At 35.1% G+C, this 17,356-nt stretch overlaps 1 protein-coding gene across 1 annotated transcript in view; it reads right to left on the bottom strand.

Moving 5' to 3' along the window:
- The window catches only part of LOC126489389 (rab GTPase-activating protein 1-like), a 120,322-nt gene extending 103,045 nt beyond the window's left edge, over nt 1-17,277 (bottom strand). The window contains exons 1-5 of the mRNA XM_050123621.1: nt 17,171-17,277; nt 11,662-11,841; nt 10,130-10,322; nt 8,673-8,883; nt 6,078-6,252 (exon numbers count right to left, since the gene is read on the bottom strand). Of these exons, the coding sequence (XP_049979578.1) occupies nt 6,078-6,252; nt 8,673-8,883; nt 10,130-10,322; nt 11,662-11,841; nt 17,171-17,209 (798 nt within the window). The 5' untranslated portion in view covers nt 17,210-17,277. The remainder of the gene's footprint in view (nt 1-6,077; nt 6,253-8,672; nt 8,884-10,129; nt 10,323-11,661; nt 11,842-17,170) is intronic.
- Nucleotides 17,278-17,356: the final 79 nt, after the last annotated feature.

The following is a 17,356-nucleotide window of genomic DNA, read 5'->3' as shown; positions in this document are numbered from 1 at the left end:
TTGGTTTTTCGAGACAGGGTTTCTCTGTGGTTTTGGAGCCTGTCCTGGAACTAGCTCTTGTAGACCAGGCTGGTCTCGAACTCAGAGAGATCCGCCTGCCTCTGCCTCCCAAGTGCTGGGATTAAAGGTGTGCGCCTCCACTGCCCGAAGGATCCTATTTTTAATACCTCACCTTAGGAAACACAAGTAAGATTTTACTGAATATTAACAAATTTCTCAATTTGAAAGTCAAATTATCAATGAACATATTAATCTTGGAAACCGTTTTTAAAATTTTCTTAAAGCAAAAATACTCCTTTAAATAGAAGAAATTGTTGAGCTGCAATTGTAGCTCAGTGGTGCCCTGAGCATAAGCAAGGTGCTACAACTGACCTCAGCACTTCAAAATGCCATTTGTTACTTCAAATAAAATATGCTACTTCATTTTTCTGTTTTGCTTAATTCATATATTCTGGAAGTTAACTTCTTCCTGAATATATATGTACATATATATGTTTATGTGTATGTATATATATTTATATATACACAATCATCCTACATTTTAAAACAAGCTGTCCTCAAACTCATACAGTCACATTTTGACTTCCCTATTTTTTGATTACCCTAAACTACTTTTCAAATATCAAATCAATTCTTAAATCAACTGCTTAATATTTTAACACTAACAGTGCTATAGAAATATCACTGCAAACCTATATAGTGAATATTAACAGTAGATCCATATTTATAGCACAACATTCATAACTATACAGTATTTTAGCTAACCCCTATGATCTGGTATAAACAAGTGAAAATAATAATAGTAAAGAATTAGTATTAATAGAAGTAGAGACAAGTCTTTTTCAATGAAAACAATAACTTATTAAACAAATTTTTGAGCATTTCTGCGCACAAAATAACATTCTAGGTGCTATGAATATACACCGAAGAATATAAAACATATTCAAATGAATACAAATAAGATGTGTTTATATTGACCAAGAAAGAATCATTAGGTCAGTCAAAATCAGAAATGTTAGTTTAAGTTTCAAATTTCACTAGAATGTAGCCCATTAATTTAAATGCCATGTCTCACAAATTGCTATTTCTACCAAAAGGGTTAAAATTATATGTGAATTCTAGAGTCAGTGAATAGAACAAAAGTGATGCAAAGATTAGGAAAGTTCAGAAACAGTGATTACCAACAGCAGTTCTTTGAGCACTATATACTATATAAAATAAATTGAAAATACATACCATAGCAAACACTTCAATACATGGCACATTATTAAAGCACATACACACAAAAACAATCTAAAATTGATACATCTGTGTGCAAGGCAAAGGTTTATTGATAGTACAGTAGGATTGTTTCCACAGAAAGTATCTGTAGAAAACATTAGACATAAAATTAGGTATCTGCTGCTACTAGAGGTGGGAATGTAGTACATAGACATCTGATACTACAGATAACCTACAATCCTAACTATGATAGAGCTTGGGTAACTTTATCTTCTTTATTTCAGTATTTTCCAATTAGTAAATATTATACAGCTAAAGTTCAAATGATGCTATTAAGTGACAGAGGTACATACTTAAATATATTTTCTTTTTCAAATATAAAATTTTTCCATTAATATCCATGAAACAATCTATTCTTTAGAAACACTATCAAGAAATGTTCATTCAAATCTGGCAGTGGTGGCACATGCCTTTTACTCCAGCACTCAAGGGTCAGAGGCAGGCAGATCTCTGTGAGTTTGAGGCCAGCCTGGTCTACAGTGGTAGTCCAGAACAGCCAAGGATACACAAAGAAACCCTGTCTCAAAAAACCAAAAAACAAAAAAAAAAAAAATGCTGGGTGGTGGTGACACATGTCTTTAATCCCAGCCCTTGGAGGATCTCTAGGAGTTCCGGACAATTTTGTCTACAGAATGAGTTCCAGGACAATCAAAGCTACGCAGGAAAACTCTGTCTCACAAAAAAAATATATATATATATATAAAAATATGAGACAAGCATGTGATCAGGTATATTTAGCACATAGTTTTAATCCCAGTACTTGGGAAGTAGAGGCAGGAAGATTTCTGTGGGCTACATAGTGAGTTCCAGATCAGCAAGGGCTATCTACTGAGACCCTATCTAAAAAAACAACAACAAAAAAAAAAAAAACCTTTTAACAATTTTTATTTAACAACTTGTAATTTTACAACTTGCTCAAATGCATTATCATTGAAATTGGCCAAAATGAAGAATTTTAGAAAAAATTTACTATACAGCTGGGCATGGATACTTATAAATTCTATAACTAGGAAAATTGAGACCACAGGTATATTACACCTTCATATACATATATACACACACAAATGAATACTTACAGGGACATATCCCATAATCACACACAAATGGGAAGGGGTATATCTTAGCATTACCAATGCCCTTTAAAGTATTCTTTTAAAGCTCTCTGTACCATATCCACAAAGATACAAGAAGCATGGGCAAATCCTTATCATTTTTTCACTACTTCTGACATTTTGATTTGTCCGCAATACCTCAGCAGAAATCTTGCATTATTCTCCCTATACAAAGATCACAGACATTAAGATACATCTGGTTGGACTGTCCAATTATGTTACAAAGATCCAGTCCAATAGGGTCCTACAGAAGACTACCCAGGACAATAAGTCAAATATATGCTGATATCACAGTGTCCAAAAGAGTCATCACTCTTGCTGGGCACCCTTCTCCACTGTTGGTATCTGCTGCTTGAAGATATTCATGGTGAAATAAGAGGACAGCTGGTAAAAGACAGGCTGTTATTGCTTGAAGAAGTATCTGCTTCCCTGTCGTAGAAAAACCTTCAGGTACCATCCAGGAACCTTAGGGAGAAAGAAAGGGAAGAGTACGTAATTAATGTCATTGCTACACAGCATAAGTGATAAAATTGTCCTTTAGTTCCTAAGTTCTTTGTGCTTACCAAAAAGGACTCAAACAGTATTTGTCCCTTTACCACAAAACAGATAACCCCTGGGAAACAGATAACTAAAAGATTTCAGATCAACTTAAAGTGTAATTACATTATATTCTTTTTATTTTTTTGGATAAAGCAAGAAAGATGTTGACAGATTATATAAAGACTTGAGTAAACCACAAGTATAACTGAAATGCAAGCTATACATCTAATAAATCTACTTTCAAAACACAATGAGAAACAAAAGCTTACATTTATGTTTTACCTTTTTTAATTTTATCTTTTGTTACATTATTTCTCTCCTCCCCACCCCCGTGTGTGTGTGTTGCACATGTGAGTAGAAGGCAGAGGATAGGTCCATCTTATAGGTGCGAGAGATCAAACTGAAGTAGTCAGCCTTAGCAGCAAGCATGCTTTTCCACTGAGCCATCTCTTTGGCCCCTACTTTTTACAATATTTAAACAAGAAAATTGTTGCTGAAAATATATAGTGCTTCTGAGATAAAGACTTTTAAGACCAGCTCTTTTATCCATTCTCTTTGTCTTGGATCAAGCAAAAGGTAACCACACAAAATATTATCTAAACCAGAACGTTTTTTGAATTAAATATAAAGGTATTAGTAATATGCCTGGACAAAAAGCATAAACTAAGGCTTTTCTAGGCAAATATAAAGTCAGTTGTCTAAAAAAATCCTACACATACAAACCATGGTATGTTATGAGCATCAATCAAGTAGATGCTCCCTACAATATCTGGCATAAGCTCTCTATATACACTGGGTTACTCAACATCTAGAAATTTTCCCTCTCAATAAGGTTTAATAGCCAGAGTCCTGTCCTTCCTTTTTCAAACAATATATTTTTATCAGCAATGAATGAAAATAAAACTTTCAAAAATGTGTTTTTTTAAAAAACTAATACATGAAAATCACTTTCTTACAACCAGCAATACACTGTCTAGAAATATAATGGACAACGGTATCTCCAAAATTATCATGAATTTCATACGTTTTCCCACTGACCACCCAACTATTAAAAGCTCTTAAACAAAGAACATCTCCTACATTCATAAATAAATAGCTGTTATAATCCCCAAAGAGAGTTGCATACATACCATCAGTTACAGAAATGCTTGCAATAAGGTTCCCTCTCAGTTTCCTCCTAGGGCAAATTTCCATCTCTCAAGCAGCAAGTTCTTCAGTTCTTCAGAGTTCATCTCCTTGCTATTCAGCAACAGTGATCCAGTAACCATACAGGTGTATTAAGTGACAGCTGTCAACATGAAATGCCGGGACTCTACCAATCTGTTTCCCCAACTCTGCAGTGACGTGTATAAGGGTCACAAATGGTCCTCTCACTCACAAAAACCCTTGTATTCTTTCAACATACTTACATTCGTGTCTAGATAAAATATTAGCACATTTGGACCAACTCACTCTTGTCAACCACAGTTTTTCAGAAAGTAGTGAGTATATATTACAGACTTAAATTTTAGGAGGAAACAGATTAAGGCTTTACCTGAAAAAGCAAATTAACAACTTGAAGTTTCATTAAGTCATGAATTCTGGCAGAGAATTTCTATAGTTACAATATAAATTATATGTTTACACATGTTTTAGTGTAAAGCCAAATAATTACTATGGCATAAGAAATAGCACACCAAACATATTTCGTATTAAACTCACAAAGAGCTATGTTTCTTTTTTTATAATTTATTTATTTTTATTTTATTTGCATTGGTGTTTTGCCTGCATGTATGTCTATCTGAGGGTGTCAGATCTTGGAGTTACAGACAGCTGTTAACTGCCATGTGGGTGGTAGGAATTGAACCTGGGTCCTCTGGAAGAGCAGTCAGCACTCTTAACCACAGAGCCATCTCTCCAGCCCCCAAAGAGCTATGTTTCTATGAATTCTTGTGTTGTGGTCATAAGTGTCTATAATTAAAATTATATGTGCATGCTGCATGATAAATAAAGACTAAAATGGTGCTGCTTTTAGCTGTTTCTGTTGACAATTTAAATTTTAAAAAAAAATGAGCATACTTGAAAAATTGTTCACACAAACCTACTTTTCAAAACCTTTGAAATAGATTCAAGTACTAAACTAATACAATTTGTAGTGCAGGGAACAGTCGATAAACTCAGAAAAGAACGCATTTGCAGATATTTCATTCTGAACTTTTATTCCAATGAAAAATAAATCACTAATTAATAATAATTGCTAAGAATATACTGATATCTTCAAAAGAGAAGTTCCCCTAACTCTATGAAAGCATCTGGTTTTTTTTACTGGGCCAACTCAAGAATGAATTCAAGGCTTAAAGTTATAAACAGGAATCACCAGTGAAATCAAAAGAGATCTAAGAAATAATGTCAGGCCAGGCGGTGGTGGCGCACGCCTTTAATCCCAGCACTCAGGAGGCAGAGGCAGGCGGATCTCTGTGAGTTCGAGGCCAGCCTGGTCTACAAGAGCTAGTTCCAGGACAGGAACCAAAAGCTACGGAGAAACCCTGTCTCGAAAATTCAAAAAAAAAAAAAAAAGAGAGAGAGGAAAAAGAAATAATGTCAGTATACTATGTAAGTGAAAGCATTACACAACTATCAAGCCCAGCAGAAAATCAGGCACTGAAGATGCATTTTTTAAAAGCCATTTGGACAAATGAACCTGAGCAAAATAAGAAGAGTCACAAAAATACTCATCCTTTCTGAGCATAAATAAGCAAATATTACAATGGTGGGGTAGAAGGATAATTTCCCAAGTGGCATTTTCTACTATGCATGCTCTACCTACAATATCATGTTCATACACAAAGCACAACATTTACAGAGCCTGTCCTAGTACAGAGTCTGTCCTGGAACTCGCTCTTGTAGACCACGCTGGTCTTGTCTTGAACTCTCAGACATCCACCTGCCTCCCTGGTGCTGGTATTAAAGGTGTGTGCCACTAATGCCCAGCCAGACTTAGCTTTCTATAGTCGGTGCCATGCCAATACAAATATTAACATGGTTGCTACAGACTCCAAGTTTATATAATGTCTAGTTTATATATGTCTTTCTATGACAGGGAAATCAAGAGTTCAAAAAATCCTAATTTAACTCAAGAAAATTGCTACACTATATCATACTTACTGCCTCTTTAATTTCACAGGAGAAAACATGTATCTGAAAGTCCTCTGAACCATGAGAACTCTCTGTAAATGCAAAGCAGTTGCTCTCCATTGTCCCATCATGCCCACGTGCACAGAATAGCACCTTATAAATTGGGAAAGATGCTATCTCCACATTGCTTGACTGGTCTATGATTCTGAAACAACAAAAAATGAGATAAGGATATCAACTATCAAAAACAAGCCATACCAATATGACATATTTATCTTAAAATCACAAAATGGTTATTAATACAAATAAATGAATTGTCTTCATGTTACTCAAAAAAATTTTTAAATATTTTTTTATTTATTTATTATGTATACAACATTCTGTCTGTGCATATGTCTGCAGGCCAGAAGAGGGCATCAGACCTCATTACAGATGGTTGTGAGCCTCCATGTGGTTGCCGGGAAATGAACTCAGGACCTTTGGAAGAGCAGGCAATGTTCTTAACCACTGAGCCATCTCTCCAGCCCTCAAAATTTTATATATACAAACACACATACAAAATCATTTCATTTTAACAATTTCTTCATTCTTGTTTCCTATGAGCCAACTCACATACTCACCAAAGTCAATTTTATATATATATATAAACTATAACTATATTGTCATATTTATTTCGTACCATATATATATATATATATATATATATCACTCATTCCAAGTTTTTATGTTATTCTGTTAAAAGCAATGCCAGTATAGGGGGGAAAAGACATCGAAGTAGGAGGATTGTTGGGGAAAAAAAGGTTTCAGCAGAAGAAAGGAGGGGCTAAAAAAAAAAAAAAGAAAAAGAAAGGAGGGGCTAGACAAGGATAATAGAGGATGTGTGAAAATACTCAAAACTCAGCATATATATGCATCATATTGTCAAAGAATTTGGGGGTTTTTTTGTGTTTTTTTATTTGTATTTGTTGTTTGTTTGTTTTCAAGATAAAGTCTTTCTATTACAAAGCTATGGCTGTCTTAAAACTCACTATATAGACCAGACTAACCTTAAACTCAGATTCACCTGCCTCTAACTGGGATGTTCACCATGAGCACACCCATTAAAGAACTTTTTTAAAGAAGCATTTTTCAGATCACTAGAAATAAAGGTATGTAAAGGGGGAGCGAAAGAGAAAGACTAGCACAGAACATTCCTAGAAAGTCCATTTCTTTTTTTTTAATATTTTTAATGATTTATCTAACTTTATTTTATATGCATTGGTGTGAAGGTGTCAGATCTGGTGGAACTGCATTTTCAGACAATTGTGAGCTGCCATGTGGGTGCTGGGAATTGAACCCAGGTCCTTTGGAAGAGCAGTCAGTACTCTTAACCACTGAGGCATCTCTCCAGCCCCAGTCCATTTCTTTTTTATTCCTTTCCTTCTCTCTGTATGTGCTTGTGTGTGTTTGTCACAGGGTTTGTATTTGTAGATGTTTGTGTGTGCAGGTGTACAATACTTGAAGAGGTCAAAAGTCGGCCTCAGTTATCAATCCTTAAGAGCTATTCCATGTTACTTTCTTTGTTGTTGTTGTTGTTTAGATCTTTCCCAGCTAGAGTGGCAGTCAACAAGTCCCATCAATCCTGTCCCTCAACATTGGGGTTACAAGCATGTAGCCACACCAGAATTTTTTTTCTTTTAACTTCAATGGTAATACCTCAAACTTAGGTCCTCTGTCTTGTACAGTAAGCGTTCTTGCTCACCTTGTTTGCTGAAACAGAATATCTCACTGGGACCTGTGGCTAAACAACAGCAACCCAAAGATCTGCCTGCCACTGCCTCTCATTTTGAAGGCTTGGGAGACAAAGGAAAGTGACTGCTCTACAAGTAAGAGGACCTGAGTTAGACATTTAGGAAAGAAGAGACTCTGAGTGCTGCATGCCAGTGCAAGAGAGGTCAACAGGTAGCTCCAGAAGCTCCCACAGACTAGCCAGAAAGCCAGTCTAGCAAATTTTGCAAATTCCAGGCCAGCAAGACACTCTTGACTCAAAAAATTTTAATTTAAATTTTTAGAAGGTAAATAGCACCTACAGAATACCACCAGTAGCTGTCCTCTGCCTCCACAGACACCTACATGTCCCCACACATATTTCACACAAAGAATATAGTAACACAATGTTTTCCTAAGACACTAAAGGCATTTTTATCAAAATTTGGGGGCTGGGGCGATGATTCAGTGGTCAAGAACACTGGCTGCTCTTCCAGAGAACCTGAGTTCATTTCCCAGCATCGACATGGTAGCTCACAACTGTCTGTAACTCCAGTTCCAGGGGATCTGACACCCTCGCACACAGACATACATGCAGACAAGACACCAATGCACATAAAATAAAAGTAAACAAATCTTTTTTAAAACTTGTAAATTTACAATGCTACTAGTAGATACTTAGTACTTAATTTACTAGATTAATAATTTGAAAATACCCTCTGCAAGCAAGAACAAGTTCTAAGCCTAAATGTAATTTTTGATTTGCATTGTAAGTCTAGAAAGTGTATGTGAACTCACATTTCAGTCCCACATTTGATTTATAACATACTCACCAACACTCAGAATACTTAATTATACACTAAGAAAAAGAAAGTTTACCTCACAGAACCTTCTGGAACATTGGGCACATACAGTGTAACAGCAAAGGGGCGCTGACTGGAAGCTCTCATGGTTGCCATTGCCCGTAAAGCCTCAACTTCGCTACGTGGGGAAGAAACTTTCATAAATCCTAAGTAGGTCAATTTGTTAAATAGGACACTGTCTTCTTCAGGAAGTCCACTTGGAGAAGACGGTCTGGGTTTGGAAATTTCTGGGAAAAAATAATTAAAACAATCAAGTCACTAGTACGCATTCCAAAAACAAGTCATTTCTTTGTTTCCCTTACCACTGGCTCACTAGCCTGTGTAAACTATTAAGTTTTCTAATGAAGCTGCTTTTCTTTCAACTGATTTTCATGATCACGTCACCCAATTTTCCTCTCTATAAAATGACGGGTGCAGGGAGCAGAGTGAGTACATTTGTAATTCTACACACATTTTTAAAGAACTCATTATTGTTAGATAATATCTATCTGCATGTTAAAAAGAAAATTCATTTTTAAAAACTATAAATCATTTAAGCCATTGTTTATTTGAACTATAAATATCAATATTTAATTATTTTAGTATTAGTATTATATGTATATATGTTGTTATGCATCTCTGTCAAATTAGACATATGAAACAATAAACAAGGTCCTGTAGTAAAAACATTATACATAGGAAAGCTTACTGATATTTCTGCAACTGGATTTCTAAAAATGAAGAGAAAATTTTATCTGTGTAACAAAATATTCATAACTATAGATTCTAAGCACAAAACAATATAGATAAATGGATCTAAAAACATAGACAATAAAATTAGTAAGCAAGATTTAAATTATTAAAAATATGAATAAGGATTTTAATTTTTTTAACAAAGTGAGAAGAAAAATAAAAGGATAACTAAAATATTCTAAATCTGAGTAAAATGGGATCTAAAAATGAATCATTCTCTGGAAGGTTATCAAGCAGGAGATTTTTTTCTATAAAAGAAAAACTGTTGCAGTAAATTTCTTCAACTGAAAAAAAAAACGACCTGAGAAGGAACTGAAAGCACCCACGAAAGACTCTGCTCAAGCAGGAGACAGTATGCAAATGACTAACACTTTGTTAAGTAAATTCCAGGAATATAGGAAAATTAATGTGGAGAAGAAAGAGGCTTAACTAGCAAGAGTTTAAATGTATAAGTGTCTATATTGAAGAATCTCAATTATTAGTTCAGCAGTGGTGGCTCAGGCCTTTAATCCCAGCACTTGGCAGGCAGATCTCTGTGAGTTCAACACCAGCCTGGTCTACAGAGCAAGTTCCAGACTTGTGGCGTGTGCTTATGTTGACACAGGCACATATACATACACACACAAATCTTTTTGTCAATATAAAGGCAATGTTAAACTAACATTTTTCTAGTTTTTGTCTTTTTTTATTTGTTTCTTTATCCCATTTCCTCATATCATCTTTAAGTATCTGGTTCATTACCTGTATTGGATGGATCCAAAACTAACTGAAGAGATGGCTTATTTGTTTGACCGGCTGGAACATCGCCAAAGGAGTAGTCTGAAATCTCACTGGAACCCTGACAATCAACAAGTAGGCTGCTTTGTCCTTTCTCAGAATCTCTCAAAATCTCTGCCATGGCTTTTTCCAACTGTTCATCACCATTGGAAGCTATCTATAGGTAGAACAAGACAATTCTTTTTCAATCCTCTTAATTATGAAGCTTAATTCATTAAAAATATTCATTTTGAGAAACTAAGATCTAAAAATTCAAATATATAGTCAATAAATACTGAGAATTTACCCAGTGATACCTAATTTCACATATCCATAACACACTGAAATCCTGAATGATAAAATCAACTGAATGAAAAGGGGCTTATTAGTTCCACAAAAGAATTCTTCATAAAACACTGCAGGTACTTTCAAATTACATTTGATACAAGATCCTATTGATACAAGACCAGTATGATGGCTCAGTGGGAACAGCAATTTCTACCTACAATCCAGATTCCTTATGGTCAAAGGAGAGAACCAACTCACGAAAACTGTGCTTGAACCTCCACACAATATACGGTATCACACACATACCACATACACACACACACACACACACACACACACACATATCAGAACTTAATTTTATGTGTTTTAAGAGGAAAATGAATGTTTATATATGGTATATTATAAATAACATTTAAACAATTATATTTCTTAGCATCATCCTATAAACATTTTTTAATTTCTTTATAAATTCTTCATTAGCTACCAGAGTGATGCTAATTTTCTTAAAGTTATATTTCTGACTCACTGATAACATTCTGATACCATACTTAATATTAAAAACAGTCATCAATAAAGTAGCACTTGGTTAGTTCCAATCCTGCTTACAAAGAATAGTTACCAATTCCTATGCACATATACCCAGGTTCGTTTGCTTTCTACTCTTTGACTTACAAAAGGCAACCCAAAATTTAAAAGAGAGAGAAAAGAAAAATATCCAAATGAAAATTCAACTGCCAAAAATATAAGATATGCACTTCTAAACTAATCAGTCGACTACTAAATCATCTGCCAGATTCTCACCACATGATTCAAAGCATAAAATACCTAACAGAAAATCTTTCAATTACAACTCAGAAGAGAAACACAATCAAATAAAATTATATAAGATTTAACCAGTAAGTTTAATTCACATATTACTTTTTCTCTAATTTTTCTTGTATTTTTTCCTCCTAGAATTTCTGATTTTCTAGAAGGTAAATAACCAAAAAAGATTTTTAAAAAAAGTTAAAAATCAAACCAAATAATTAGCCTCTGGATAATAAAGCATTAAATATTTTTATTATTATCAAGATCATCTAAAAGAATCAATCAAACACTGATTTTTATTATTCAGGTCAGTACTTTAAGAAACCCTTCAGTTTTCATCCTCACGTGTGCTCCAAATAGTTGAAAGGAAAAAACAAATTTAATGAAAAATGGTACCATATTAGAAAAAGAAAAAACAATACCTTCAGCCGTGGCTTTCCATCATCCTTTGTAGAAGTATCATCTGCATGCTGAGGAACCAAAACAAATTCTTCACTGTTCTCTGTGGCCACAGAATCAGATGACCCACTAACCTTCTGTAATGAAGCTCTGACCTCCATTTCACTTCTGCAAAGGGCTCTTCCCACATCCACCTGGCAAAACTAAAGGGTACAAAAAAAAAGTAAAACTTGATTAAAAACAAACTAGTTTAAAAAATGAACTAAGAAAACTTTATACGACGGTTCATATAAAAAGAATCCTGGCACAGATTGTCTACAAATTAGGGGGCTGTCTTCTTGGACTAGGCCACACGTTGGAAATGCATTCTCCCAACTCTTAACTTTCAGACCAAAAGGATAGTGTTACCTGAAAAACACAAACTAGCCTTATCTCAACCAAAAGTTTACCTCTGCTTAACTATTTTGTTAAGAAATACTGGAGGTTTTATTCATTTGTTTCAACAAACAGAGAAAGTAAGCAAGTGACTAGAAAAAATCTGAAAATTCCACACAAACTGTTCATGCCTGTAATCTCAGATACCCAGGTCTGAGACAGCAAAAACCTTTAAGCAGAGTTCAACACAACAAGAAAAAAAAAAACATAGCAAAAACCATGTCTCATAAAATATATAGTTATTCAGTTACTTTATCAAATCCAAATAAATGCTTTAAAAAATTATCTCCTAAAGGCCAAGTACTATACTTTGAAATATTTGGGAGATCACTGAAACTGACAAATTAATAAAAATTCAACACCCTAAGATATGTCTTTCTTTTCCAGAGATACTAATATTTAATAACAATCAAAAAACTATTCATACATGGTACTGATGTACCAAGTTCAGTCTCAATAATTAAATACAATGAAACTCCATTCTCTTGATAGATCTACAGTTTTACAGAAACTCAAAATTTCTAGACATTCATACATTCGTTCACACAACTAATTCTGAATGAGGATATTATAGCCTACATAACAGACATTGGACCTAATCTTTGGTTACACGCCTAAAGAAAGGCTAGACGGGTAGTCACTGTCCCAAAGTTTAAATACTAGAGAAGGAAAAAAGAGCAGGAAAAGGGGAGGGAAAGGGGAAAAAGAGTTGGGAAGAGGAAGGAGGAAGAAAGAAGGCAAGAGGAAGAGGGAAGGAAAGAGAACAAGAGCGATCATTCCCAATCTAAAAGTTATAAAGAAAGTACAACAGGAAATGACAGAGGAAATCATAGAGTGTAAGAGTAACTTTAAGTACGTTGGTAGAAAAGGAACTCTTAGAGGTAAAACCTGAAAGAAAAAAAAAAACTTAAATGACGTACTTTGTCAATACATGGCAATATGACGAGGGCAGGATAACAGGCTGACCTAATGAACACATAACCCTGCAATCCACGGATAGTCCATAAACAAACAAACAAACAAAAAACCCAGAAATGTTCTTCCAAATACATCACTTTTCGCTGCTCATATAAATGTGGCTGCAATATTCCACTTTGACAGTAGGTGGCACTAAAACCACTAAGCTAGACACACAAAAAGGGGAGGGGATCCAAGTTCAAATTGCACATTTAAATTTTACTTTTAAACTTTTTCAAAAAAAATCAAAATTCCAATGAATACCCACAAAAAAGGATTATACTCCTCAGCCATCTGTCATGTATTGCTGTTATATACTTCTCTTTGTAAAGACCCTTCATTTATTATGTTCTGTGTTTATGAAACTCCAGTATGGGTTTGTCTTGTCTTTTCCTCTTTTAAGTTGCACTTTGAATCCTTACTTGCCAAAGCATCACACAACCCAAGTATCAAATGTGTGGTCAATCGTTCTCCAAGCTACTGTTTGTTATATTTTTCTACCTGATCTCTAAATGTTGGAAGTTCTTTTCCCTTGCCAACTCATTGTAGCCACCATCTCACTAAGCTGAATGAAAAGCTCCCCCCCCCATGTGTCTCTATGCTCACAGTCTCCCAGATTTCTATCCCAATGCAAATATTTTCTCTCATTTCCTAACTTGGAATCCAAAACCATTCTTGTCATTTCCAAAGAAGTTTTATCAGTGTCTTTAAGTCAAATGTGACCAAAGAGAATTTTTCTTTTTCCTTTTTTTATCATGTGCATTGGTGTTTTGCCTGCATCTATGTTTGTGTGAGGGTGTCAGGTCCTCTAGAACTGGAGCTACAGACAGTTGTGGGCTGCCATGTGACTGCTAGGAATTGAACTCAGGACCTCTGGAAGAGCAGCCAATGCTCTTAACCACTGAGTCATCTTTCCAGTCCACCAAACAGAATTTCCAGTGAACTTTCCATCACTGTCTCTCATCCATATTTCTCGTTTTAGTAACTAAGCCACTTTCTACCAACTTAATCAAAGAAAACTAGATGTCACCCTTACTACTTCACTCTATGTCAGCAGGTTATGGTCAGTCCCTCTAAAACAAACCCCTCCTCTATCTACTTCCAGGAAAATACTTCCAACAGAAGAAACAGGATATGTGAGAGCATACATAAAAATTATATTCAACTTAAACTTGAGACTAAAATCATTTTTGCTATAATTCAAACAGAACCCAGCCTTACTAGGTGCACACTCTCTGACTAGAACACCTTAATCAAAGCAAATTCTTTCCCATGTTACAGACTTGACTCTCAGACTACTACACCTTCTACTATTCACTTTCATTCATGCATTTAACACATACTCCATGAGTCCCTACTATGCACCAGAAAATATACTCATTAATAAAAGCATTATCTCTATCTTCATAAAGCTAACATTCTCATTTAAGAATCTAGAAAAAAAAAATCAAGATCACACCCTGATATAAGTACTACAAAAGGTGTATGAAAATGCTACAAGGAAACATATTACTTTGTAAGCTAATTAGAAATTAATTCATTTTAAAAGTAGGTTCTTTTACATTGCTCTATTTCAGTGGCCCCATGTTTTTCATAGCAGTTGTATACTGAAGTCTCTAACTCTGTGAAAATAAACTTTCTCCCAATAGATCAGAATTTTAAGCTGTTTTTATCACAATTTTAAGCAGTAATAGTTAAAAAGGCCTGTCATGAATGTATAACATATAAGTGGATAACAGTCTGCTTTTATCATTAACTACTATAAAATACAAATAAACCTATAAAATATTAAAATTTATCAAAACACAGACACACAAACATTAACAGACCATACACAATACCATTTCAAGAGAAATGTATAAACACAAAGATTCAATTATCATAAGTGTGTAAAATGAACTGTAGCACACACTATAAGCATAACTTCACAACAGCCTCCTATTAGTGTAAGAATGACTTCTGTGAATGTGAACTAATCATCTTCATGTGAACAGTTCGTCTCCACAAGAAACTGCATATGGTATAAGAAGTGATCTACCAACCTTGTGCCAGATGTCAGACCAGAAGCTACCCCCATGTGACCAAATGAAAGAGAAGAATCATAGCAAGAAAAAACACTCTATTCCAAACAGAAAAAGAGAAGTTAGAGTGTCAAAATTCACAAAGGTAGCCACAGGACACCTCAAAAGTTCAGGAAAAACAGGCAGGTGCTCACAGAAAAGAAGCCAAGATGAGCACAGCTCCCTAGAAGGAAATGGGAAACAGGAAAATCCTCCAGAAAGTTCAACACCAGCCTAAACAAGGGAAACACAAGAGCCCACAAACTCAACAGATGCTCCTCAGTGGCCCAAGTACACACAGCCTCCAACCCACAGGAAGCTGCTCCACCACCTCATCTTCCCTTTCTTGTCCCCTACCCCACCCACTGGTATTTCCCCCTGTTTCTTTTTAATAGATTTTAAACAGTAGTTTTGCTTCCTTATAGCTTTAAAAATGTTTTATTTACATATTTTTCATTATTGGGCCATCCTTTGGCTTTTCTTTCCTCTGCCCACCATGTTTATTTTTCTCTCTACTACACGTTCAGTAATTGTTACTGTTGTTTTTCAAAAATAAACAGTAAACCTCTTTTCATTTTTATTCTTCTTCTTACATTTATCTAATTTTTTCTAAACGTTATTATTTAATTTTTCATTTTCAGCTTTTATAAACTCTTGGTCTTTTCTCTTTCACTCTAAAACATCCTTCTCCAACCCTTGTTTAACTTTGATTTTCTATTTTTTTCTTTCCCTTCCTTTCTTCATCTTATTCATTTCCTTCTTACACAATCTTAAATAATCTTTAACATCAGAAAACATTTTTTTACTAGTTGACTTTAATTGTAAACTTGACACAGCCTAGAATTGTAGCACAATTAATAAAAACCCAAAGACAGAAATTGGGGTTCAACCTGAAGGTCAGAAAACTAAAACAGCCAGCCACTGGCTCTTACCTCCACCTCAGTCCAAAATGGCCATCCTGCCTCCAGGAAATGCAGGACTAGACTGTGTGTGAGAGCTGTCTCCTCCCATCTTACAGTCCTCTCTAGTGCTGGGATAAAGGCCTTATACCACTACCAGCAGGTTTGTTTGGCAAACTAGTGTAGCTACTGAGATTAAAGGGGTATGTCACCACTATCTGGTCTGTAAGGCATCACAGTGAGGCTGTTTTACTCTCTTCAGGAAAGCTTTATTTATTAAAATACAAATGAAATATCGCTACATAGAATCATCTGAGAACCCTTGACTGAGAAGTTAAATAGATTAGACTGGTCTGAAGGCATGTCTGTGAAGGACTGTCTTCATTGTTACATGATGTAGGAGAGTCCAGCCCACTGTGGGCTGAACTGATCCTGGGCTGATAAGAAAACCATGAACCTATGTATAAGTAAGCCGGCAAGTTGATTTTTTTTCCACGGATTCCCTTTCTATTTCTTACTTGAGTTCCAGCCCTGACTTTCCCTCAATGATGGGCTATGACCCACAAATATATGCCAAATAAACTCTTTCCTCCCCTATGCTTCTTTTTGTCAGAATGTTTTTAATCACAGCAACGGGGGCGGAAGGGGGGGACTAGAATACTATTCTACATTAGTATTCCCTTGGGCTGTGGTCACTAATGATGTATAAGTGGCTTTAATGGACATTAAGTGTATTTCTGTATCTTGCATAGTTTGACACTATTGCTATTATAATTGTTTCCTTTTCCCTAAGTGGTAACAAAGAAGAAGGTCTCAAGTGCAATAAAGTCAGAAGAGATACTGAAGCCTACACATATGCAAATCACACAACAGACACACACACACACAAAAAAAAAAAAAACTCTAAAAGAATTGAGCTACTGGATTCAAAGATACTAAAAATGGTTAAAACACTAAGTGAAAGGTCAGAAATTTACTAGTAAAAATGATCAGTGACCTCAAAGAAGACATAAGCAAGCAGATGACTATAATTCAGGCACTGGAAAATAAGCAACATGAGGGGAGGGGCAGGGGAACCGAACCAAATGGATTAAAATACAAACAATGTAGGTCAAAGAACAAGAAACAGTAAACAACATGGGGAAAAAAATCTGTCATGAAATTGAGATTTAAAAACATACATGTAGGAGCTGGAGAGATGGCTCAGTGGTTAAGAGCATTGCCTGCTCTTCCAGAGGTCCTGAGTTCAATCCCCAGCAATCTATAATGAGGTCTGGTGCCCTCTTCAGGCCTGCACACAGATAGAGCATAGTAGACATAATAAATAAATAAATAAATAAATAAATAAATAAATAAATAAATAAATA

The sequence above is a fragment of the Alexandromys fortis genome, unplaced genomic scaffold (genome assembly GCF_014885135.2).
Source record: "Alexandromys fortis isolate MF-2015 unplaced genomic scaffold, M_Fortis_MF-2015_v1.1 scaffold_206, whole genome shotgun sequence".
Lineage (NCBI taxonomy): Eukaryota > Metazoa > Chordata > Mammalia > Rodentia > Cricetidae > Alexandromys > Alexandromys fortis.
This window is presented reverse-complemented; position numbering and strand designations above follow the sequence as displayed.